The 24,229-nt window shown below is 47.6% G+C and overlaps 1 protein-coding gene across 4 annotated transcripts in view; it reads left to right on the forward strand.

Annotated features, from left to right (window-relative positions):
* Dapk1 (death associated protein kinase 1) overlaps positions 1–24,229 on the forward strand; it is a 207,803-nt gene that overhangs the window by 178,472 nt on the left and 5,102 nt on the right. For all 4 annotated transcript variants that reach the window (XM_008833093.2, XM_008833095.3, XM_008833094.2 and 1 more), the window contains exons 20-25: positions 10,826–11,048; positions 12,215–12,403; positions 16,363–16,560; positions 17,491–17,629; positions 19,432–19,552; positions 22,462–22,650. In XM_008833093.2, coding sequence (XP_008831315.1) covers positions 10,826–11,048; positions 12,215–12,403; positions 16,363–16,560; positions 17,491–17,629; positions 19,432–19,552; positions 22,462–22,650 — 1,059 coding nt within the window. The remainder of the gene's footprint in view (positions 1–10,825; positions 11,049–12,214; positions 12,404–16,362; positions 16,561–17,490; positions 17,630–19,431; positions 19,553–22,461; positions 22,651–24,229) is intronic.

Here is a 24,229-nt window from a genome sequence, read left to right on the forward strand (position 1 = left end):
GATTTCTACAGAACGAACTGTCTAGTAGTAAAATGGTGATTCAGTTGATTGGTTTATAAGATATTGTCCAAATCAGTCTTGGGTGCCCCACAAAGTCTGTCATGAAGCCTGCTGAAGAGGATGGCGTCTTTCCTTTGACAGAAACAAGCAGTTTGTCTCTCATAATTGTCTGCGATCTGCAAAGAAAAGCATAGGGGATCCTTGTTTTCCTTAGCAGAATTTAGACTTGGAAAGACCCCACTGCTTCAAATGCACGTGTATACTCAGAACCTCTTGGAGTGGATCTAGTTGAGGGATGGTGTCATGGACCACTCACACACTCTTATGCCATTGACACTGTAAACTGACCCAGAGGCAGCAGACAGACAACCAGCCAAGGGACAGAGAGACCTCCCAGGACCTGAGGGATGCATCTCTTCTTTGCTCTGGGGATTCCCAAGGGAGATAAGTCAGGAAACGTCCAGAATCATTGCCAGTAGAGTGTGTTCCCATGCTGTGCCACTGGGCATTGTGTGGTTGAGTGAGAATTTGATCTAGAAGAGCAGGTATGCCTCCCTCTTTACACAGCAAAACAAAGGTGTCAAGAGTCTTCAAGTTGGTCAGCATCGATATTAAACCGTTACATGGTCTCCTCATTTTTAAATTCAATTTCTTAGAAGTAATGTATTAATCAGCTGAAATTTGATAGAAGCCCCACCTCCCAGCCTCTGGTTTGGGCCATTTAGCTGGTGACCCTGAATCAGGGCATGATCACAAGTCAGGCATAAACTGATACTCTCTACCGCAGTTACCCATTGTGGTATCTGTCCATAGGGGCAAGTGAATCTGGTCTTTTCCTGCTGGATGAGCCTGAGGTGTTGACATTTGGTCTTTGTTATCCCATACTGGAGACCTGGGAAGGGTTTCTTAAGTCACTTAACACCTTCACCAGGTATATAGACATGGAGCTCTCAGCCCTCTTCAGTCCCTGGTCTGGCCAGTGTCCCCAAAGATCATTATCATGATTCCCAGATAGTCACAGGCCCTCCCTCAGTTCCTGTGGAGAACATCAATTCCCTGCACTGGGGCCTCTGGAAAGTGTGCTGCCTCGATCTTTCTCACTGTGGAGTGCTGATTACTGCTGATTACTTTATTATGGAGCAAGGGCCTATGGGAATGTACATTCAGTTCATCCTTAGGCAAAAATCGTGACCTTGACAGTCCTGTGGGCTGTGGCAGGGGTTACCCTTTCTCTGGCCCAGCATAGACGTCTGCTGTGCTCTGCTGTGCTTCACTGCCTCTTCCCCCTGCGTGGTCTCTTATTTAGAGAGAAATTTCTAGGCTGTGTGCAAATCCAGAGTACTCTGCAGTGGCAAGCATGGGTAGGGCCCAGGCTCCAGGCTTTCTCCCTTAACCTGTTGCCCAAGTTTTATACGTTGCATTTAAATTGCTGTTACAGTTAAGAGTATAAGTCACAAGAAGCTTTGGGGTGCAGCTTCAGGGTGCCCGTGGGAAGGGTAGGATTTTCCTAGTTTAGAATTTGGAGCTTAGTGTGGGGCGGGTTCCTGCAGTTTGAAGTTTCTTTTCTTTGCTTCCCTTGATTAGGGGCATTTGCATTTGGTGCCTGGATTTTTTTAAAGGAAGGTTGGGAGTGAACATTATAATATCTAGCATTTTGTCAATTATTGCCAACGAGTTCTGTCCTCTAAAGGAGAGATCAAGGCAAAGAATGGTTCTTTTTTCTGTCTCTGATTCAAAGACCCCCCCGCCGCCCCACCTTGCATCTTGAATCCAAGGAGATATCTCAGGCTAAATGAAGGGGAGCAGACAGGGGCACAGACTCAGAGTCAGGTGGCCTAGGTTCCAATCCCACCTGGCCAAGTTCTCCATGGATGAACTAGCCTGTTGCTTACCATTTCTGTGCCTCAGTATCCCCTTGTGTCTAGTACAGGGAGGTGCTACCTCACAGGATGGTAGTGAGGCCTGAACCGGGACAGGAAAGTAATGTCCTGAGAACAGCAACTGCACACAGTGAGCACCACATGTTTGCCTTTGTGGTTGGCACCTTGAAGAGCATTCTTAGAGCAGACTTCAGGGTGTCAATCATGGCAGCTGTGGTGGGGACCCTGGAGTCATGTGTGGTTGACACTCTCGTTTCCCTTCCCCAGGATTCAGAGGATGTTGCTGCAGGAGGTTAGTACAGTGCTGAGATGCTCAGAGATGCTCATCTGGGGTAGCATCTCTCCTCTCTGGGCACAGGGCCATTGCCATGTGCGTTCCCAGCCAGTATGGGGACACCTCAGAGTCTCTCCTGAGACACTCTACCTTATATTATAGCAGGTCAGATTACCTCCCAGTGAGGTGAGCCCAGGTTTCTGTTTCCTCAGGCAGGCAGAGTTTTCTAGAATTCCTGTACAACAGCAGTCATTTTGCCTTCCGTGGCTGTCAACTTCAGCCTCCAGGTGAGAAGCAGCCCTGCTAATCATGTTCAGTCATTGTTCGGATCTCTCTGTGTTTGAAAATAAGTCCCAAACTAAATAACCCAGCAGCCCTTGGAAACATCTGATTCTGAGGTTTGGTTTTGGAAGTCAAGAGTAGCAACCTTGTTGACTGAGGAAGGAGGGTGACAGCTTGCCACAGAAGTGACTGATACCTGCAGAGAAAGACAGGGTAATGCATTTATTTGCAGTTATCTTTGGCTCACCCAGAAAGAGACTTCAGAAATCAGAGGACAGTGGGGGCTCTAGAGGGAAGGGGACAGTCCACAAGAGTGTTCACTGATGCTTTCCTGTCACTCCCCTCCATGTTCTTCAGTGTCTCTTACTAGGGTGCTGTGGGCATTGCGGGTGGGTGGCAGGGGGCCCTGTCTTTGCAGAATATCTTGATCTCCAGGTTTCTGTCATAGCATCTCTTCCTCTCTTTCGTTGTGAAACCCAAGACAATACCTCCACAAGTTCTCGAACTCTTGCAGGCCTTCCCCCTTCCCCTCAGGAGAGCCAGTCAAGGAAGAGGTCAGTACCCTGGAGAGCTGGTGTCTGCCCTCCTTCACTTGCCTCGCTGTGGTGTTCTGAATGAGAATGTCCCCCATAAGCTCCAAGTATTTGGACATTTTGTCCCCAGTTGGTGTTGCTGTTTGGGGAGGTCTTAGAAGATGTGGCTATGCTGGAGGAAGCATTGTCACCAGGGGTGGGCTTAGAGAGTTCTTAAGCCTTGCTGGACCTCCAGTCGCTCTCTTGCTTCCTGTGTCTGCTTGAAGATGTGAGAGCTTAGCTTTGGCTCCTCCTCCAGCCACTTCTGCCACCATGCCTCCCCACCATGAGACTCGCCTGCTTTGGTCAGTGTTTCTGTCACAGAAGCAGAAAAGTAAGTAATACACTCTCCATTCCACTTGATCTCCTCACAGACAGTTAAAGGAATCACCTCCTGTGTGTTCGCCTGTCATTGTACTGACTGGGAGTGTGGTTTTGAACATTTGATGGGGAGGTGATTGGGACTGGACTATGGAAATAGAACCAAAGCTGTCTTGTCACATGGACTAGTAGAGGCCAACAGGAACGGCCAACAGGAGAACTGAGGAGACTGTGCTCATCACTACGCACTGAGGGACATCACAGGCCCAGGGCTTCCCACCCTTGTATTCAAGGGGCCTGCAGGAGCTATCTTTCTGGCAAGAACCCAAGCCAAGGCTAGACCATAAAATAAGGAAGAATATGAGGTGGGGCTGAGCTGTATGGATTCTGCAGTGGCCTAGTTCAATATAGAGTGATTGGGTACGCAGGGGTGCTGGAACATTTGGTCCTGTCTCTGAGACTCGCCGCCCTGCATCTCTTCCCAACTTGGTTGGCATCACTTTGGGCTCTGTAGTCAGACATGGTGAGAACATCTGCGCCACAGGAACCGGCAAATCCTTCAAATGGGAACATTGTGGCTGGTAATTGCCATCTTTCAACAAGGAAATTGTCTTTTCCATTCTGTCCTGTGCAGCTCCCACCAGGAAACAGAGCCCCATTCAAACCTCCTGACCTGCCCAGACTGCTTGCCTAGCCAAACCGGCTATTCCTCATCTGAAAGGACTCAGTCATAGCCACAGGGAGTTTGCCTTGAGGTCCATTCTCACTGTCCCTAGAAGCCCCGTCTTTAGCTCATGTTAAAATAGTATCAAGAAGCTGGGCATGGCCCACACCTTTAATCCCAGCACTTGGGAGGCAGAGGCAGAGGCAAGCAGATCTCTGTGAGCCCTACTGAGTTCCAGGACAACTGGGGCTACAGGGAGACCCTGTCTCAAAAAGACCAAAAAAAAAAAAAATTGTGTCAGGAATCTGAGGGCCTGAACTATTTTATTTGATTTGTCTGTCATGTTAATTGGCTTTTCTATATGACAATATTAATGTATCCTGCTTCTTTACTGCCAAGCTTAAGACAGTGCAGACATACCCAGGAATATTTTGGAAATTTGGACAACACTGGGAGTGGTCCAGAATTAAAATTCACCGGGAGTGAACAGTGTTTGCATGAGAATGTGCACTCCCTCCATCTGGGGCTGACTACATCGGCCACTAACTGTATCCGCCACACGGCTTCTCTGCTTCCTTATCTGGCTCCTCCAGATTACGTAAGGCCTTCCCTGTCAGCCTGCTCAGGTTTAGTCATCTTCCCTGATGAGAAAGTGAAATTGCTAAATTGCTGGGGGGAGAAGATGCTAGAAGAAAGGAAACTGGAAACCCAGAGGTGCACCAGAGTTCCAAAGAGCAGTGCAGCTCCCAAAGCCTGTTATTTTCCCTGCGTTTAGAAGATAGCACAGGGTCTGCTATGTGCCAGGATGAGTTCCGTGCATACTGTGGTGGACGTGCATACTGTGGTGGAACGAAGACCCAGCCAGTGAGCAAGGACGAAAATGACAGTATCAGCAAGTCGAGGGTTGGCCAACATGGCTTAGAAGTCAGTACCAGCCCACCACCCATTTCTGTAAAGTGGGACATAGCCACACCTGTTTGTTTTCTCTTCTGTGTGGTTGGTTGCATACAGGGCAGCACTGAGTGAGTGCCTCGGAGGACCATCTGGCCCTTTACAGAAGGGTTTGTTGTCTGCCCCATTGTCACACCCCACTCCCCATGTATGTACTTGGCAGGACATTAAAGTAGCATGAAGTAAGATATGATGTTGGGGGTAGAGGGCATGTTCACTAACTAATCATCACCTTTGATGTGTCATTGACAATGACAGGTGAAGGACAAGAGAAAGGAACCAGTTGAAGAAAGACAGGATGAAGGCTGAGGTAATAGTAAGTGCAAAGAGCCTGAGGCGGTGAAGAGTTGGTCCTGCCCAGTGGAGCAGTCAGGAAGGGAGGTGACTGGCTCAGGGCAAGAGCTCTGGCTTGGTACAGGCAGTGAGTGGTGCAGGTTGGTGCAGGTATAGTTCTCCAGGTCTGGGATGACTTTGGTTTGATCCAGGCCGGTGAGGCAGGCAGGTGTGAGCTTTTGCCTGATGTTTAGTGTTCCCTCTGACCTCTCAAGCTGAGATGTCAGTGCCAGGGGACAGAGCCCTGACTACCAAAATGTGCTGGTGCTTGGCTGGGGCTGTGCAGGCTGCTACTCTGAGCCAAGGCCGTGAAACAAATAGAGTGCCATTCCTATGCAAGTACTTAAATCAAGAGATTAAAGCTCACCAACAGATGAGTGTAACCTGTTCTACAAGCCTGCCTTCACAACCACCTGGAAGGTCTTGTTCAGACCTCTGGACTCCTCGGAGTTGGGAGCTGTGTTCTCTTTTCTAACTGGGCCCAGGCTACCCTAGGAGTGCTCACTCAATCTGTGATGCCCTGGGCTTTGTGTGTGTCCCAGTCACACCCACACTAGAGATGGACACTAGAGAATATCATAGGGCCTGAGAAAAATGTAGTGCCCAGCTTGCTGCTCCCCAGGGGTGTTTAATGGGCCAGGCTGGGCTGTGATAGTCTCATGGCTTTAGTTAAATATTCAGTGTGGCGGGCTATTGTGCTTCCTTCCAAATAAATTAACATTCATAGCATCGTCTAGAACTGGCCTGGAGCCATTCCTTTGGGTAGGAAAGCAGATCTCACTGGGTTGATGAAAACTGCTCAACCCGGGAGATGCCTCTGGGCCGCTCAACTTGCCCCTTCTTGCCATCTAGTGGCAAGAAGTGAAAATGTGCCAACTGCCTATGGAGAGATGCCAGGAGCTTGTCAGGGGAAAGCTGTGTCAAACTCATTTGTGTGGAGATTCTCCATAAAGGGTCTTCCTGCAGGACGAAGTCATGAGGACAGCTGAGGATATTTTTCTTTTTCTTGCCTTCCAAAATTAAGTTGTGCTTCCACCTATCTTGATTGCGAGAGTCCTGGCTTATGTTCCCAAAACCCAGATGAAGGAAAATGATCCCTTTCTGCCAAGGTCACTGTTTCCTGGCCCAAGGTGCCCCAAGGGCCCTGGACAGAGGCAGGAGGGGGGATAACATGGATCCTTTCCTTGGAAATTCTTCTTGATGTTCCTCAGTCCCCACTTGAAAAGTAAGAATGTATGTTTGCTTACACCATCATCTGAATTCACGGGCCTCGTAACACTCAAGCTGTAAATTTCGCGAAACAATATTTTCTTGGATAAGACGAGATTTGTTGAGGACATTTATTATTTGAGGAGTCACTTATGAATGTGCGATTCAGAGATGACAGCAGCCTCTTCCAGATTAAGTCTCCTCAGCCTAAGAAAGCACTTCTCAGAAGGAATTTTAGCCCCACTGCATGAGATGCAGGAGCTGCTCAGCTGCACCCAACAGTGAATGGACTTGCCTATGAATCAAAATGCAAATGAAGTGCTGAGTGATATTTTTTTTTCCTATGGAAATGCGTTCGGAGGAGGGTTCTCATTTTATTCTAGAAGTCCCCACAGCCACACTGTGTTTGAGACAGTGCCCAGGTGGGGCTATGTTTTGCAGGCTATGAATGGTTCATGTGGTCTTCTTGAACCTGTAGCACACAGCTTGAGATTCTGCCTTCAGTCTGCATGTCATTATTTGGTCCTTTCTCCCCTTGCCTCTAGGGAACCTATCACCTCCCTTTCAGTTTCTAGGAAGGGTAGATTTGTTGGTCAATTTTCACTTTGCTTCATGTCCTTGGGCAAAAGCTTTGGGCTATTTTGAGTCTCAGTTTCCTCACCTGAAAGGCAGAGGAGCATACATGGCTTCCAACCAAAGTCACCCCAGCATTCCACATCATACTTTGTTTAATGTCATTTCACTGTTGTGAAATGAAGTCTGAACAAAAGAGTGCATCTATGCAGATAATTGTAGAATGTCAGTAGAATGTCTCTAGCTGGGAGATGACAGACTTTGAAGAGAAATATTTATAATAAAGTATGATGTGTCTCAATGTGCAAATTTTAGGACATGGGTCATGATACTGGTAAGGTAGGCAGAGTCTGCTCCGGCCCTGTAGTTACTGAGAGCAATTACTGTAGGTGCCAATTGGATGGTTGGTTTGGTAGCTTGAACAGCATAGTTTCAGGGTTTCAGAATAAAGGACACTAGCAGTTTCAATACATAAAGACAAAATAGTAATTTAAATAGGGCCTGCTAGCAAGATGGCTTAGCAGGTAAAGGAGTCAGCCACCAAGCTTGAAGACCTGAGCTCAGTCCCCAGGACACACATGGTGGAGGGAGAGAGCTGTCTCGTGAAAATTGTCCTCTGATTTCCACATTGGCACTGTGGCACGTGTGTCCACACATGTGCACCCAAAAATAAATGATAAAGCAATAAAAATAATAATATTGTGCTATGAATTTATAAGATATTTGTAATCTTGGAAAACTCAAGAAATATTAAAACATGTGCTCCCCAACCTTTCTGGTACAAATGCAGCTAAGTCCTAAGCTGAGATGATCCTAACTCTGGCATTTCTAAGCCACGCTACAGTTACGTCTTAATAAAGAAACAGCCTTACCCTTAGCATCCGTTTTAAGACCAAGAGTGGACCCAAACTGCTGAGCACTCTTTCCTTCAGATGCCTCCTGGAACTGTGCTCCCCAGCAAGGGCTTCACTCATTCTTTATTGAAAAAGTGTCTCCAACATGAAATGGGGAAGTAGAAGTCAGGACCCACCCTTATCAGAGACTCTTGCTCTCTGATCCCTAGGCCTAGAATATCACACTCATTGCGTTTCATTGTTTGCAATGAGAAAAGCATGCTGCTTTGTTTTAGTTTGTTTCTTCATTGCTGTGACAAAATATTCTTGACCACTACCAGTATGGGGAGGAAAGGGTTTATTTGACTTACATCTCCTGGGTCACAGTTCATCAGGGAGCCCAAGGTAGGAACTCGGGGCAGGAACCTGGAGGCAGGAGCTGGAGCACAGGCCATGGAGGAACACTGCTTACTGGCTTGCTCCCCTGGCCCATTCTCAACCTGCTTTCTTATGTAACATAGGCCCACCTGCCCAGGGGTGGCACCACCCACAGTGGGCTGGGCCCTCCCACATCACTCAACAATCAGGAAGATGCCCCACAGACATGGCCACAGGCCAGTCCTATGGAGGAAATTCCCCAATGGAGGCTCCTTCAACCCAGGTGTGTCAAGTTGACACTAAAGCTATCCAACACATGCTTTCAGCACTTTGTTGTGTAAAGCATGCATATGCACATTCATACATTATTTGGGTGAAGGGTAAAGAGGGGTCCTGAGGATTGAAGTCATATGCCTAGGTCACAAGAGGAGCATGAGCTTGTTTACATTATAAATCTTAACTTTGGGGTTGCAAGGTAAAATAAAAGTCACTCCAACAGTAAATAGGAATTTTCTCCCATGTAAACTTGGAGCAAGTGCTCAGAAGTCACGGGGACCCAGAATATTCTTTACTATGGGAGATATTTTGTGCACACCTTATTGGGACATCTACCATCCAGTGCCCAAACACCCCCACTTTGTGGAAACTGAAAGTACAGCCGTAGTTTTCTAAGTGCCCATCAGGGGCAGTGTCACCTGCTGAGAAAGACTGGTTGCAGCCTAGAAATAGAAATCAGAGGTAGGAAAATAGGAGCCTTTCAGGGGAGGTATGAGTTCGCAAACCACACTGTAATTAATGGAAAAGTAACAGTGGCTCACAGGGAAGAAACCAACAGAGAATGAGTATCTTGGAATTTAGAACTGGAGAAAGTGGTCCAGCCAGATGTGCCATCTCAGTAGATGTCCTTGCGCCCATGTCCTCTGACCTGTACCAGATGGTTGTTAACCATTCTGTGTATGTTGGGCTGGGCTGCCATCTCTGTCCTGCAGTGGGTTCCTGGTCTGGAGAATAGATCTCCATACTGTTCTTCAGTCTGGCGGGGTCACAATGGAGAGCCATACATGTGCAAGGCTGCTGGAAAGGAAGCTTGCAGATGACAGGCAAGATGAGTTTTGTGGGATACATAGAAGTTAGGCTACAGCAGAGGGATCCAGATGAAGGAAGAAACCTCAAGTTACATGGAACAGCTCCAAACAGGTCCTCATTAGGAAGCAGGCAAGAAATGGTGGAGATGAAGAAGTGTGTGAGGACAGGATGAAACCAAGTGGCATGAAGGATGCTGGACTGCGTAGACCTTGGCATGGGCTCTCTGGATATACTATGTACCCTGACAACACCATCCCGCCTAGGGCAGTTATATTATACCTGAGGCCAGTTTTTTCATATGGTTGTTACCCCAGGGTTACAGATCTAATCACCTTCTAGGTTTAATACTTCTCATCACTGAGTTCAGCACTTGGGATATCATGTTTGTGGATGAATGAATGAATGAATGAATGGAGAGACTCACGGTTCTCTCCAGAGGTCCAAGAAAAATAGTGGGAAGACTCTTGTGTCCTCGGCCCCTCCACTGCAGGGAGTCTCATCTCTCGTGATGCCTTCACTACTTTGCACCCTAACAGTCCCCTCAAGGAACAAGTCCTTCCCACACGGTAGACTCCGCCCCCTTGTGGTGAGGCAGAGCCATGAAGAACCAGGACGTTCAAACTTGCTCCTCCACTCTCTTGTGAAAGGAACTATAATTGTCACACAAATAGAAAAAAGGCCCTGCAAGCTGGAGAGATGGCTCAGCAGTTTAAGAGCACTGACTGCTCTTGCAGAGGACCTGGGTGTGATTTCCAGCTCCACATGGCAGCTAACAACCATCCATAACTCCAGTTTCAGGGGATCTGATACCCTCTTCTGACTTCCCTGGGCATTGCATGACACAGGTGCACTTATATGAATGTAGACAATATACTCGTACACATAAAATAGAAATAATAAATAAAATATTAAAAGAAAATAGGCCCTACATGTGCCATGATAGAACTCTCAAGGAGCTAACCCACAGTCCAGTGAGGAGCTGCCCTCTTACCATGACAGTACTGCCCACACTCCAGACTCTCCATGAAGAGGAACAGGCCCCAAGCTAGTCTCACAGGGTTCCTCTTATTCATGTCTAACCTGATGCTTCACAGGTGCTCCGCCCAATTTGTTGTGAATGCAAATGCCACAGAAACAGGCAGATTGGTAGACAGAGAGCAGAGCAGCAGCTGTGGGGGTCTGAGCAGAGGGGAATGGCACTGACTGCTAAGGGGTGGGTGTTCCTGTTGGGAAGATGAAGGGCTCTGGGGTGAGATGATGGCTAACACCACGGGGGTGTACTGAAACCCCCTGAATTGCACACTTGAGAAAGGTAACGTCCACGCTCTATGTTTACCTATTTTTAAAAACTTTCAGTAGACACAGGAAAGAAATGTATCTCTCACACTAGGAGAATGTGCGGACCAGCCCGTGCAGTCTGCTCAGGGCTTTGCTCTTGCCATGACCAAGGAGGCTCTTGTTCCTTTCAGGACACACACCGAGGACTCTTCATCCAGCAGCTCCGACCCACACAGAACCTCCAGCCAAGAATCAAGCTCAAGCTGTTTGGCCACTCGGGGTCCGGGAAATCCACTCTGGTGGAATCTCTCAAGTGTGGGCTGCTCCGGAGCTTTTTCCGAAGACGCAGGCCCAGACTCTCCTCTACCAACTCCACCCGGTTCCCACCATCACCGCTGGCTGCAAAGCCTACAGGTAGGAGCTCCGGTGGGGGTTGTGTTCTGTACTCCCTCGGGTCCATCCATATACAGGGTGAGAGAGTCCTTTGTTCTGTCACTGTGGACTGCGGGTGACTGGAGGTGAAGGCTAAGCTCCCAGCCAGGGCACAGGATGTGGCTCACATCCTCATAGGTGGAGTGAGGCTACCATGCCCTTAGCAGCTCCCAGCTCTGCCTGTCATCCCCGGCAGCCCTCTCACTCAAGATACTGCTACGGAGGTGGGGCGAGGAGAGGCTGCAGCCACCACCGATGGAGGAATCCTCAGAGCCCCTGGTGTGGAGAGTGGCATCAGAGGGTCCTGTCACTGGGGTGACAGGAGCTGGTAGAGACCTGACCTCCAGTGAACCTCATACCTGCTTGTCACGTGATTGCCACACATCTCTGTGGCCCATTGGAGGCTGTGGCTGTTGTGTTGAATTTTACGGGATAGAGAGAAACCTCCAGCCTCATGAGAGGAACTCTTGACAGGCTGTTCTGTCTTCACCACAGAGCAGCCTGCCCAGGAAGTTGCTAATGACCCTGACATCAAAATGGGTTCTCCAAATCTGCCTCTTGTTACCACTGGGGACAGTTGTAATTAGCAAAACTAAAATTAACAAAGTGTTCTGTGATTCCAGCCTGCTCCCATGTGCTTTCATCCTACCGTATACAAGCCTGTCCTAACCGTTTATCCGCACCAGGAACACTTATCTTAGTGGTACAGCTCAGAGGCACAGGAATCAAGGCCACATGCCAGGTGTTCCCTGCCCTTCTCTGCTAGCTGGAGCCCCTAGGCCAGTAACCATGTCCACCACTGACAACTGGTTTTCCCATACACAGGTGCCAGGGCATAAGATGCTCCTGGGGATCCCCAAAGGCCTTGTGAGGCTTGGAATCTTGATCTGTAGAAAAATACATTGAGATATCAGCCACAATGCTCTTAAAGGTTATATGGTCTTGTTCTTACTTTCCTTCCGACCAAGTTTTATTACCGGAGTGGATAATACATTTCATTATATATGTGTAAAATGTCTGTTTGCATATGGATCGAAACCTCCTCCCATCTTGCTGCCGCTCCTTTCCTTGGACCTGTCTCTGCCCTTGCTGTCTCCTTTGGATGTTCCTATTACTCATGTCCTGAGTCCTAATTCTTTGTCCTGCAGTCTCCGTGAGCATTAACAACCTGTACCCTGGCTGTGAGAATGTGAGCGTGAGGAGCCGGAGCATGATGTTCGAGCCAGGCCTCACCAAAGGGATGCTGGAGGTGTTTGTGGCGCCATCCCACCACCTGCACTGCTCAGCTGATGACCAGTCCACCAAAGCCATCGACATCCAGAATGCTTATTTGAATGGTACGCCCCACTTTCCCCAAAGGGAAGGAACTCAAGTTTCCCCTGGAAAAGGCTTCAAGTTATTCCCCAAAGGGAGCTTGTCCCAGGCAGTATCTGTCACATCCAACAAAATGCCTGTGCTGACTAGTTCTGGGGTGACCCAGGGCTAAACCATGCTGGCTAACACTCCTGGAGATAAGATTGTCAGCACCTAGTAAACACTCACTTAGTAAATGACTGATGGACTGACCAGTACCTTCTGAAAAGTAGAACTGAGTGCCTGTTTAGAGGGGAAAGCATGTGAAACACAGACCTTCATAGTGTGACGGAAGAAGTGTGAGAAAGGTGATTTTTAAACGTATCACTAGTTGTCCCTAATGCTGTGACATAGACATAGGGATTCTTTCTCTAGATGCAAATTTTTCAGTATTTTACTATTATCTATTTATGAGACAAGGTATTACTAGGTAGCCCAGGCAGGCCTCAAACTCCTCATCTTCCTTCCCTAAGCTCCTCCTGAGTGTGGGGATGACAAGCGCGCACAACATCCAGTAAATGTTCTTTTAGCTCAAACATATAAAAAGGATAAAGTTTAAGTCGGCACAGGGAAGATTTCCTTCTCTCAGCAAACGATTGTGTCATCTATGCAGAGCTCCCAAGTAGTCCCAAATTACTGGACCAGGAGTTCCAACCTTAGTTGGGAGGCAGTTTAGAGACAAAGATCAAGTTAACACCAATACTACCAAATTCCCTCTTGAAAGCACTCCTACCTCATTGTGTGGCCTAGAACAAACATTTAATTTCCCTAGGAGAAGGGATCAGTGTCTACATCTGTATTAGTTTGCTGTCTTGATGTTATAATAAAATAACATAGGCTTTGTACTTTTTAAAGAAAAGAGATTGGGTTCACAGTCTTAGAGGCTGAGCATTCAAAATGGGTGACTCCATCAGTTTGACCCTGGTAATGGCCTCCCTTGCTGTGTCACTTCATGTTGATGGCATGATGGTAGACCTTCTGGTCCAGTTTCCATGGAGAAGCCAGCTTTGATCTTTATAACAACTCACTCATGAGACCTAAAACATTACAAGAGACCAGCATTAATTCCTTCTCAGTGCAACAGTCCAATCATTTAACCACCTGCCACTAGACACCACATCTGGGATTCACCACCTCTTAATACCCCCACCTAACAGAGCAAGGCTCTAGTGCTAAGCCACATCCAGACCATCGCATTCTATCTCTGCTCTCAGGGTTCACATCTCACAGAGTGAATGTAGTTGTTCTATTTCCACAAGTTCCAAAACCTTAACTCATTTCAGTATCACTCACAGTCCAAGCCCTAGCCAGGCATGGTGGCACATACTTATAATCCCAGCACTCAAGAGGCTGAGGCAGTTGGATCACTGTAGGATCGAGGCCAGCCTGAGCTGTAGAGTGAGGCCCTGCTTCAAAAATACTAAAGTAAAAAGTTGAAGTCTCATCTGAGACTAAGGCAACTTCCTTCCAGCTCTGAACTTGTTTAAGTCAATAAACAAGTCAGCTACTTCCCCAAGATATAGTAGTGAGACTGGGATAAAGTAAGGGTTCCTATTCTGAAAGGGAGACACAGGAGCATGGTAAGCATAGCTGGCCCAGCATAGAACTGACACAGGCAAGGCAGACATTGTCTTACAGCTCCAGTCTGGAGCCTTGTATTGCTCTCTCAGCCTCCCGCCTCTGACGCTGCATGATGCTAGAGGCTCTGCCCCCCTTTAGCCCCACCTGCTGCTGCTCCTTAGGCATTCTAGTCTATTCCACAGGTGTGCCATTGCGCCAGGCCTCTGCCTGGCTTCCCGGGCCTTTCTTTGAGATCGTGGTGGTTGCTGCCATGACCCCCTGCTCTTGAGCATTCTGTGTACCTGCAGACTCAGCACCACATGGATGCTACAGAGTGAGCCATACACATCCATGGCTGGAAGAGCCAGGATGTCTCACCATAAAGCAGGGATCAGAATCCCGAGGAGGCTGGGCAGTGAGCCAGGAGGAGTACCTGGGTCCCATTCCTTGGAATCATTCTGTCCCTCTAGGCCCCTGGGCCTGAGATGGGAGGGGTGGCATGCTTCTCAAAAACAATTTTAATCTCTGCCCGTTACCCAATTCCAAAGCTGATTCTACATTTTCAGGTATGTTTACAACAGTGAACTCCCTCCTTAGGATCAATTATACCATTTCAGTTTCTTCTCCTGTATCCAAATACTTGATGCTGAGTACTTTATAAAGAAAAGAGGTTTATTTAAGCTCACAGATTAGCAGGGTGAAAGTCCAACATCAGATGGCCCAATCAGTTCATCCTCTGGTGAGGACCCCCTTTGCAGTGTCACCGTAGATGGAATCATGATAAGACAGGTCATGTGCTAAGCAAGGAAGCCAGAGAGCAGGGAGGGTCCAGCCTTGCTCTTTTATAATAACCCATTCCCATGAGCAATAAAGTAACAAGACCAGACATTACTCCTTTCTGAGGGCTGTGTTCCTGATGGCCTTCCTCTGTGCCCTGCTTCTCAGTGGTTCCATCTTAATACCACTCTTTGGGGAACAAGCTTTCAATACATGAATCCTCAGGTGGAGACAAACCATACCTTTTCCATAGCCAGGACAGTGATACAGCATAAGGCTTTCCTGAAGGCCTGGTGTCGCGTCTGGCATGGGGAAGCCTTCAGAAAATAGCAGCTAGGATCATGTTTTACCAGGAGTGCCCAACCCTTCAACACAGTGGCACGATGTTAGCATCTACAAATGTGTTGGACCGTATTCCTAGCTATGCTGGGATGTGGCCCATAGGCCACAGGTTGGTCGTGCCTCTTGAGGCCCTGTGATTATCCTGTACCTACTGAAAAACAGGACATTCAGTCTTATTATGTAAAGCTGTGGTTATTAAACAGCAGCTCCGAGAGACTCACCTGGAAGGCTTGCAACAGCACAGACTGCTGCACCCCGTGCCCCCCCAGTGCTGTGAACCATTAGATCCTGGGCTTCCCCAGAGATGCCCATACTGTTCGTTAGTGGGCCCCGTTTGAGAACCATTGATTCCAATGACTAGAATTAAAGTCTTGTGCATTCCTCCATTAAAGGCTGTGTGTCCTCTGAGCTCCCCAAAACGGAGCAGACCAGGCAGCACAGAGAAAGAAGAGCTTGCCCTTGCCCCACCCCCAACCTCTGCTGCAGATCAGGTGCCCAGTGCTTAGAGGTCCTATTATCTCTAGAGCTTTGCACAAAGGCTGAACTGCCAGATTAGAGGATGTGTGTGTCTAAAATCATGTGATTCTGGGTGTGCTGTTCATGTTCCTGTGGGACCTGACAGGACTGGTCTCTTTCCCCAGTTGGATTTCTCCTTTTTAATATAACAATATTTGTGGAGGGAAAAAAAAGCAATGTATTTATACACAAACATTTCCACATACACATGTTACCAGGCACACACCTACAACACACATGTACGTCTTCAGGGTGTTTAGAGTAAATGTGTTATAAACAGAGCTGGCACTATCTCAGTGAAGGTCTTTAGGAAGGGAGACAAGCATAGATGAAGAGAACAGACGTGTGGATATGGCAGGGGTAAGGGAGGGTTGCACCTGTGGACCTGTATGTAAGTCTCTGTGTACTCTCACAGACAAATGCCATGTCATTAGCCCTGTTCAGAATCCCCAGACGTCTAGTAAAAATAGTAGATGAAGGACTGGAGAGATGGTCCAAGAGTGATGGCTGCTCTTGCAGAGAACCTGGGTTTGGTTCTCAGCACTCACATAGTGACTAACAACCATAACTCCAGTTCCAGGGGATCTGATGACCTTCTGGTCTCCATGGACATTGCATGCACAGGTGCACTTACATCAATGCAGGCAAAACTCTCATGCACATAAAATAAAAATAAATAAAAATTTTAAAAAGGCCTGAAATTAGGTGGGGTGCTTTGCGATCGCTGTCCTTACTTTCCTCCCTGCAGGAGTTGGCGACTTCAGTGTGTGGGAGTTCTCCGGAAACCCCGTGTACTTCTGCTGCTATGACTACTTTGCTGCCAATGACCCCACATCCATTCATGTCATCGTCTTCAGCCTGGAAGAGCCCTATGAGATCCAGCTAAACCAAGTGATTTTCTGGCTCAGTTTCCTGAAGTCTCTGGTCCCGGTTGAGGAGCCCATAGGTGAGCTAAGCCCTGGATGGGGTGAGGCCTTGCTGCTCCACCTCTGTGCCCCTTCAGCTGCAGCCTTCACAGTGGCTGGCTACACTCAGACCCTGCAGGGTGGGGCTCAGAGCTGTAGCTTCCTCTTTTCTCCTTCTGGATTGGAGACCCCCGCCCCAAACCGGATGCTTCCTTTGCAGGCCCTGTGATGGGCAGGGAGATCTTTGTCTGTGGTTTCATGCCTGGAAGGTTCTCTCACCTCCCTCTGTACTTTAGCACTTCTTAGTCATTGTTGGGTACACAGTGGGGTCCGTCCTTCCATGGCCCCTTTGCCCTTCGGGAAAGTGCAGGCATTCATCAGCAGATCAAGCTCTCCCTCAATCTGCAGACCCACCTGACTGTGGAGAAAATGCCCAGGTGACCTGACCACAGCACATGGACTAGAGGAGAGGGTGATATGGAATGGACTTTGCCAACAGAAGCAGCAATTCCTGGGCCAGGGTGATGATTGCAGCCAGCTTGTTTCTCTAGAAAGCCCAAGATCATAAAAGCAGTTGGGCAGATCCCCCTCAGGGCTGCCATTTTACTGCTTTTAAACACTCCCTATCAGGAGACGCCCTGTCTCTATGAATTAGAGATAGTTTCTCTCTAGGCTGTGGCTGCATTCAGGTGGCTTTCTTTGGTCCTGTGAAGGCTGTTGCCTGATTGCTCCCCCTTGTGCATCAGAGGCCACTCTCAGTGCTCCATTCAGTCCTGGCCATCTGCTGAGAGCCCTACTGGAGGCTCAGGAGTGGGGGGCCACATTGAACAGTGGAGCCCCCAAGTCTATGGGCAGGTTGCATGACACCTGGATATGTGGCCCAGGAATGAGACCAACACATCCCCTCCTCTGGACAGGAGAATCAGCCGGGTAGAAGACCGGCCTCCTCATAGGGTTTGCTCTCTCCCCAGCATTCGGCGGCAAGCTGAAGAACCCACTTCGAGTTGTCCTGGTGGCCACCCATGCTGACATCATGAATATCCCTCGACCTGCTGGAGGCGAGTTTGGATACGACAAGGACACTTCCTTGCTGAAAGAGATCAGGAACAGGTGAGGGCGGCTGCTGGGTCTCCAGTGAGGTGAACATCTGGACCTGGGAACTGGATCAGGTGTGAGGATGGGCAGAGGGCATGTGACCACTTTCACCTTTGATCCTTCTGTTAACTTTTTCATTGTTACCAAAACAATGAGTTCCATGCAAGAAACCTTGCTAGAGACCAGGAGCGCGTGGTAGAAAACCAGCCCTTCTTTGCACGCAGCACCTCCGTACAGAGGCCTCTTCTGTTAGTTCTTGTAGCTTTCTTTCTTTGCATGACTAGCACAATACTGATCAGTGTTTCCCAATCTAGTGTGTTATGAAATTACGTGGGAGGGCCATGACCAACTCTGTACTTAGGAGGGGATGGAACAGAAAAGAAGGGATCAGATCAGTGTTTATCACGTGAACTGTTACTGCATAAATCTTTTGTTTCACTCACAAATGACCAGAAGTAAATCAAATTTTTACTTGAAATCTATATTAGTCATTTCTGTTACTGTAACAATGTACTGGAGTTTGGTGACTGATAAAGAAAGGGTGTGTTTAGCTAAGCATCTCAGGGGCAGAAAATCTAAGCCCCATTTCGTCAGTCCTTGTGAGGCCCCTTTGACCGCATCACATCCTGGTGAATGGCATGCTAGTGGGTGCCATAAAGAAACAATCCAGAGAGATTCAGGGATCAGGCTCTCTGAGATGCCATGAAAGCTATGGTGATCCCTTTGTAAGCCAGTACCCTAGACTTTAGCCACCTTTAGCTGGGCTCCACATTGTAAAGGTTCCATTAGCACAAATCATGTTGGGGACAGAGCTTCTGGCACATGCTCCCCTAGAGAACAGACCACATCCAAACCATAGCAGCTTCCAAGGTTCCATTAGGAAGTTTGAACTTGAGGGCTAGAGAATTGGCTTAAGAGTTCAGAGCACTTGCCACTCTTCCAGAGGACCTGAGTTGGATTCCTAGCACCTGTGTTGGGCAGCTAACAACTGCTTGTAATTCCAGCTCCAAGGGATCAAACACCCTATTCTGGCGTCTGTGGGTACCCAAACACAGGTGAGGACACACACGCACACGCACACACACAAATAAAAGTAAAAATAAATCTTTTAAAAGAAACTCATAGCTCCATAGTACAGTATGGTGATAACTCAGAACTTGAATTATCAGGGCGAGATATATAGCTGTTGTCTTCCTGATATGAAATGGGGTCATGTATGAGTATTTTTTTATTTTGTTTTAATTTTATGTGTATGGGTGGTATGCCTGTATGTAATGTAAGTCACCCGTGTTGTGCAGTGTCTGAGGATGCCAGGAGAGGGCATTAGATCCCCTGGAACTGGAGTTGCAGATGGTTGTTAGCCACAATGTGGGTGCTGGGATTTGAACATGAGTCCTCTACAAGAGCAGCCAGCGCTCTTAACTGCTGTGATTAGTGGCATAGCTTTCTTATTCTGCCCTGATCTGAGCCCTCCACCATCAACAGCATGCCCTTCCCTCCCTTGGAAGGTAAGTACATGGGCCTCCCCTCTCCTGCATTCAGAGGCTCTGACATCTTTCTACCACTGTTCCTGCACCTGTGCTAAGATCCCAGCGGCCCAAGTGTGTGGCTTGGAGACCACGCTGACTTCCCTACACTCTGCACCCACAGTGACTGGTGGGAGTCCATCTGATGGCAGGGACAAAGGGACCTCTTTAGGGTCACTAGGACACCCCTTTGCCTCCCATCAATCTCTGGGGCCAGTAGGAGTTCTTTCCCTGCATGGGAAGACCTGGTGAGATTGATTCGGGCTGATGCAGTTCCTGCTCTTGCCCTAGGTTCGGGAATGATCTTCACGTCTCAAATAAGCTCTTTGTGCTGGATGCAGGAGCTTCTGGGTCTAAGGACATTAAGGTCCTTCGGAATCACCTGCAAGAAATTCGGAGTCAGATCATCTCTGTGAGTACAACCAGAGGGGCTGGACCCAACCCAACTGCTGAACCCAGCAGGGAATTGGCTTCTCCATGCTGTCCTCAGTTTGGTTTGGTTCCTGGGCCCAGAGCCACAGTAGGAGCAGACACAGTAGTACACTAGGATCTGTATGTATGTGCTGTTCTCCAGTTGCTGTGGAATAAAGCAAGAAGAGGAGGGATAGGTGATGGAGGGTTGTTCCTGGCAGTGGTGGACCACTCAGAGTGTTATCATTTCTTAGAGTTTCCAGGGCTTGTGTAAATACATGTTTTAATATAAATTACAAAAGCAACTCTAATCTGCTTTATTGTAACAAACTCAGAAAAGAGAAATACTAACAAAACTTTCTGAACCATGTGTGCTAACAGATGAGAACAGATGGGATGAGACTGTTCTTGCTGCAGGTAAAATATGAGTGAGTGGTTCATTATTCCCACTTACACAAATGTAATACAATTCTGCTCGGTATCTGAGTAGGATGGGGGACATTAGAATTTTCAACTTAAAATTACAATGGAAGAAGAAAACATATTATAAAAGCTCTAGAATCACTGTCATTAAGTAAACAGCTTAAAGAGTGTTGTCCACATAACTCACATTGTCTATAGAAATTAGTAGAAAACAAAGATCATTCTGGCAATAAAGTGCTTAATGCACAATTGTGAGGACCTGAGTTTGGGCACACACATAAAAGCCAAGCACGAAGGGACACACCTGTATTCCTAGTGCTCAGAAGGCAGTGACAGGAGGATCCCTGGGGCTGGCTGGCCAGCCAATCAGTGAGCTCCAGATTCAGTGAGAAACCCTGTCTCAGAAAATAAGGTGGAGAGTAACTGAGGATGACATTGGACATCGACCACTGGCCTCAGCAAGCAGGCACACACAAGCAAGTAAATGGACATGCAGCCATATACACACGGGCCAAGAAAGGGAGGGAGACAGGGAGGGAGGAAGAGCGGGAAGGAAAGAAGGAAGGAAGTTACTTTAGAAGGAAGGAAGGAAAGGATGTTACTTTCATGGGGGAAAATGGTTACTTAATAAACCAGCATAAAACTGGTTATTTGCTTGGAAGGAAGTTGAATTGGCCTACTCATGATATAGCCTAAAAGCTAATGGATTAAAGCTTTTAAATATACAAATGTAAAACAGTATCTTGAACAAGAGTTTCAGAGAATGTGTTTTTAAAATACCTGCATCTGAGGAATCCTTTTGAATCAAGTTAAAAACCCTGAAAGTGCTGGGTGTGGTGGCACACGCCTTTAGTTCCAGCACTCAGGAGGCAGAGGCAGGCAGATCTCTGTGAGATCGAGGCCATCCTGGTCTACATAGCGAGTGCCAGGTTAGTTGGGGCTACAAGAAGACCCTGTCTCAAAAAGACCAAAAAAAAAAAAAAAAAAAGAAAGTTTCCAAAGGAAGTATATTTATTCGAAAACAAAATATTTTATCAGAAAAAAAAAAGAGCAAACATAAAGTAAAAGGTGCTCTAGACTGAGGAAAACGGTCAGTGCATTTGACCATTTGACAGATCAAGGATTCCTTACCTATAATATAAAAATCGCTTCCCAACACAGGTAAGAAACAAACATGCATCCTAAATGGAAAGACTGCACCTAGGTGGACGTGGCTGAACAGCCCCAGGAGGTTCCCGCTGTCCAGGACTGAGTCTAGACTTGGTGAGAGATGAGTACCAGGCTACCTTGTGACCCATGTCCCTTCTAAAGCCCTGAACCTCCACCACTCTCTAGTTCTATGTGTGCTTTCAAAATCCTCAGGTGACTGTCTCCTAGCAAAAAGCCAGTCCTTGCACCTCAGTAGCCTTGCTTTCCTATGGGGATGGCTCCATGGCTCAGTCACCAGACCGGAGTGTCTGGCAGACCAGTGGGAATCTGGTCCCAGATGTCAGCAGGCTGTGATCTGGAACAAACAGCCTGTGACGAGGCCAGGAAATGCCCCCAGATTTGGAGCAGATTCTCGTCACTCAGGCAACAGGGCAACAGGGAATCCTTAGATTCTTTGAGTTTAGTTATGGCATTACCAAGTGCTTTTGCCACATGCCCCCTCCCCCCACCAAATCCTGAGGCAGGTGAAGCCCCCATATGAATTGTCTTTATCCTTGAAAGGTTTTTTTTTTTTTTGGTCTTTCTTGAGACAGGTTCTCCCTGTAGCTCTAGCTGTCCTGGAACTCACTATGTAGACCAGGCTGGCCTTGAACTCACAGAGATCTGCCTGCCTCTGCCTCCCAGTGCTGGGATTAAAGGCGTGCACCACCATGCCCAGCGGTTTTTATTTTTTTAACCAGGGAGTGGAATTTAGGTGACATGAGATGTGATTTGGGAGGGTTGTGTGATTACCGATGCAATACAGTATGTGGTATGTGTATTCTAATTAGAATTATTATCTGTGATTATCTGAGAATGTGAAACATAGGTTGACTTGTTTAACTACTTTGAAAGGTTAAAAACCAATTTGGTGCCAGTAACTGAGAACTGATCTACTGACATTTCATCAAGAGTCCCCTTGAATGCCTAATCTACTGATTCAAATCCTGTCTGATGTTGACCATGATTCTCACTCTTTATCCCACTCCATGCATAACCTATCCATTTTCTAGAGTTACTAGTGAGGGAGGAAAGGAGTGGAGACGGAGGGAGGGAAGATGCAAGTGGACCATTAGGCACTGGTGAACGTTAGTTGATGGGTTGAGTCCACACTTCCTCAAACATTGTAAAGACTCATCATCTGTTGAATGTAAAAGCTACAACCAGACTTCATCTTTGAGTACTAGGTTCTGCTTAAAGGCAAACATTAAAACAACTGTGCTAGTGCTGAGCCAGTAAAGCCCTCCTGGTGGCTGCCCAGTTGCATGGTAGCTAATCTGTCCCATCTACTCCATGCAGGGCTGCCCTCCCATGACTCACCTATGTGAGAAAATCATCTCCACGCTGCCTTCCTGGCGGAAGCTCAATGGGCCAAACCAGCTGATGTCACTGCAACAGTTCATGTACGATGTGCAGGACCAACTGAACCCCCTGGCCTCTGAGGATGACCTCAGGCGCATCGCACAGCAGCTGCACAGCACGGGCGAGGTGAGGGCTGAGGGGCCAGGCAGGGGCTAATGAGGGCTTTGGAGCCACCTGTCCATTCCAAGGTCCAGTTCCTGGGGGTAGGGGTGAGGCTGAGCCTGGGTGGCAGAGAAGAAACACATTGCACCTCAGGTCATCTGAGAACTGCCACTCTCTGCTTCTCCTTCACTCAGTGTTAGCGCTAGTTGGAGTCTGAGCTGAATTTTGTCCTCTAATTCAGGGAATTGAAATAGAGACTCACACAGATTACAAACATAGCAATAATACTTTTTTCAAAGCAAAACATTAGTACAGGTTGGAGAGGAATATGCTGTCTGTCAAGATTTGATAACAGGCTACATGAGTGTCAGTGTTTAGGGGACCCAGGTTATTGCTTGGGGCTTCTTTTTATGGGTCTAGAAGAGGGAGGAGTTTGGTTACTAGGGGCATAGTTTGGGAGGCTTTCTCTTTTGATTGACAGGCTTGGATTAGGTAGACTTTTGCTCACTGTGCATCCCCATGATATATCTGACTTTAATCATTTGCATGCCCCATTGTGCACAGGGATAAGAAGGTAAGTAGGGGATTCTCCTTCAAAGTTCAGTCAGAAGACACAAGTATGCCTTATTGCACATACACCCTAAACCAATTCAGGCTGGCTTTGCCCCTCCTACTCTAATACACTGACATAGCTGGAGTATGATTGAACAGAATCTGTCAAAGTTTGATGATTGTTAAGAGGGGGAATAACTTATTCCATTGTTCAGAGGGATGTGTGTGAAGCTCAGTGCGGATGATGGTCCTAGATTGCTAACAGGTTGCTAGGTGCATTGCTTAGAGAGGGGTGTGTGTGCATAGTACCTGTAGGTAAGGATCTCAGGCTACCAACTACATTATTAGAGGAGGGGTATCTGTGTAGCCCAGCCCAAGTGGAGTTTCAGGATACTAAAATATTCCCTATTTTTTTTGCCTCATTAGCATGAGTTCAGTTCTCTTTGGTTTGCTGCTGTCCTCTAGGTCCTGTTAGCACACAGGACCCTTGCCCTGCGTGCCTGGGTCCCCACTGCCCATCAGACACCTGCTACTTCCCTCTTCTTCCTGGCTGCTCTCAGGATTGGGAGGATCTGGCTCCAGACATGGTTCTTGATTGGCCAATATTGAGAAAAGCCAGTGAGGTGTCCTCACAGAGACACTCTGTAGACAATAAGACACAACCAGTGCACCGATTTACAGACTGATCTTAAGTGGAAACACATGTTTAAAGACCCCCAGCAATCAATGCCACCAGAAATAACAGAAAATGGGAGACTTGGCTCTTGGTTGTCTGACGTTTAGCCCTGTCTGGAAGCTTCTAATTACATCGTTATGTCTGTCCCCAGAAAGGGGCATAGCCTTCACTTCCTACATCCTGTGAAATTGAGTGGCCGTATATATGCTCGGCTCGTCTTAGAGCAGCAGTTGTGAATACAAACAATTAGAAGGAGTTCTAAAAATATTAAAAACCAGAAGCTAGGTTCTCTGGTTTTGGGGTGTTACATCATAGCATGTGTTTATATGAGTTGTGTAGTTTTGACCCAGAAGGACCTTAAGGAGTAATGTCAGC

The sequence above is a fragment of the Nannospalax galili genome, unplaced genomic scaffold (assembly GCF_000622305.1).
Source record: "Nannospalax galili isolate Female #2095 unplaced genomic scaffold, S.galili_v1.0 scaffold1096, whole genome shotgun sequence".
NCBI lineage: Eukaryota > Metazoa > Chordata > Mammalia > Rodentia > Spalacidae > Nannospalax > Nannospalax galili.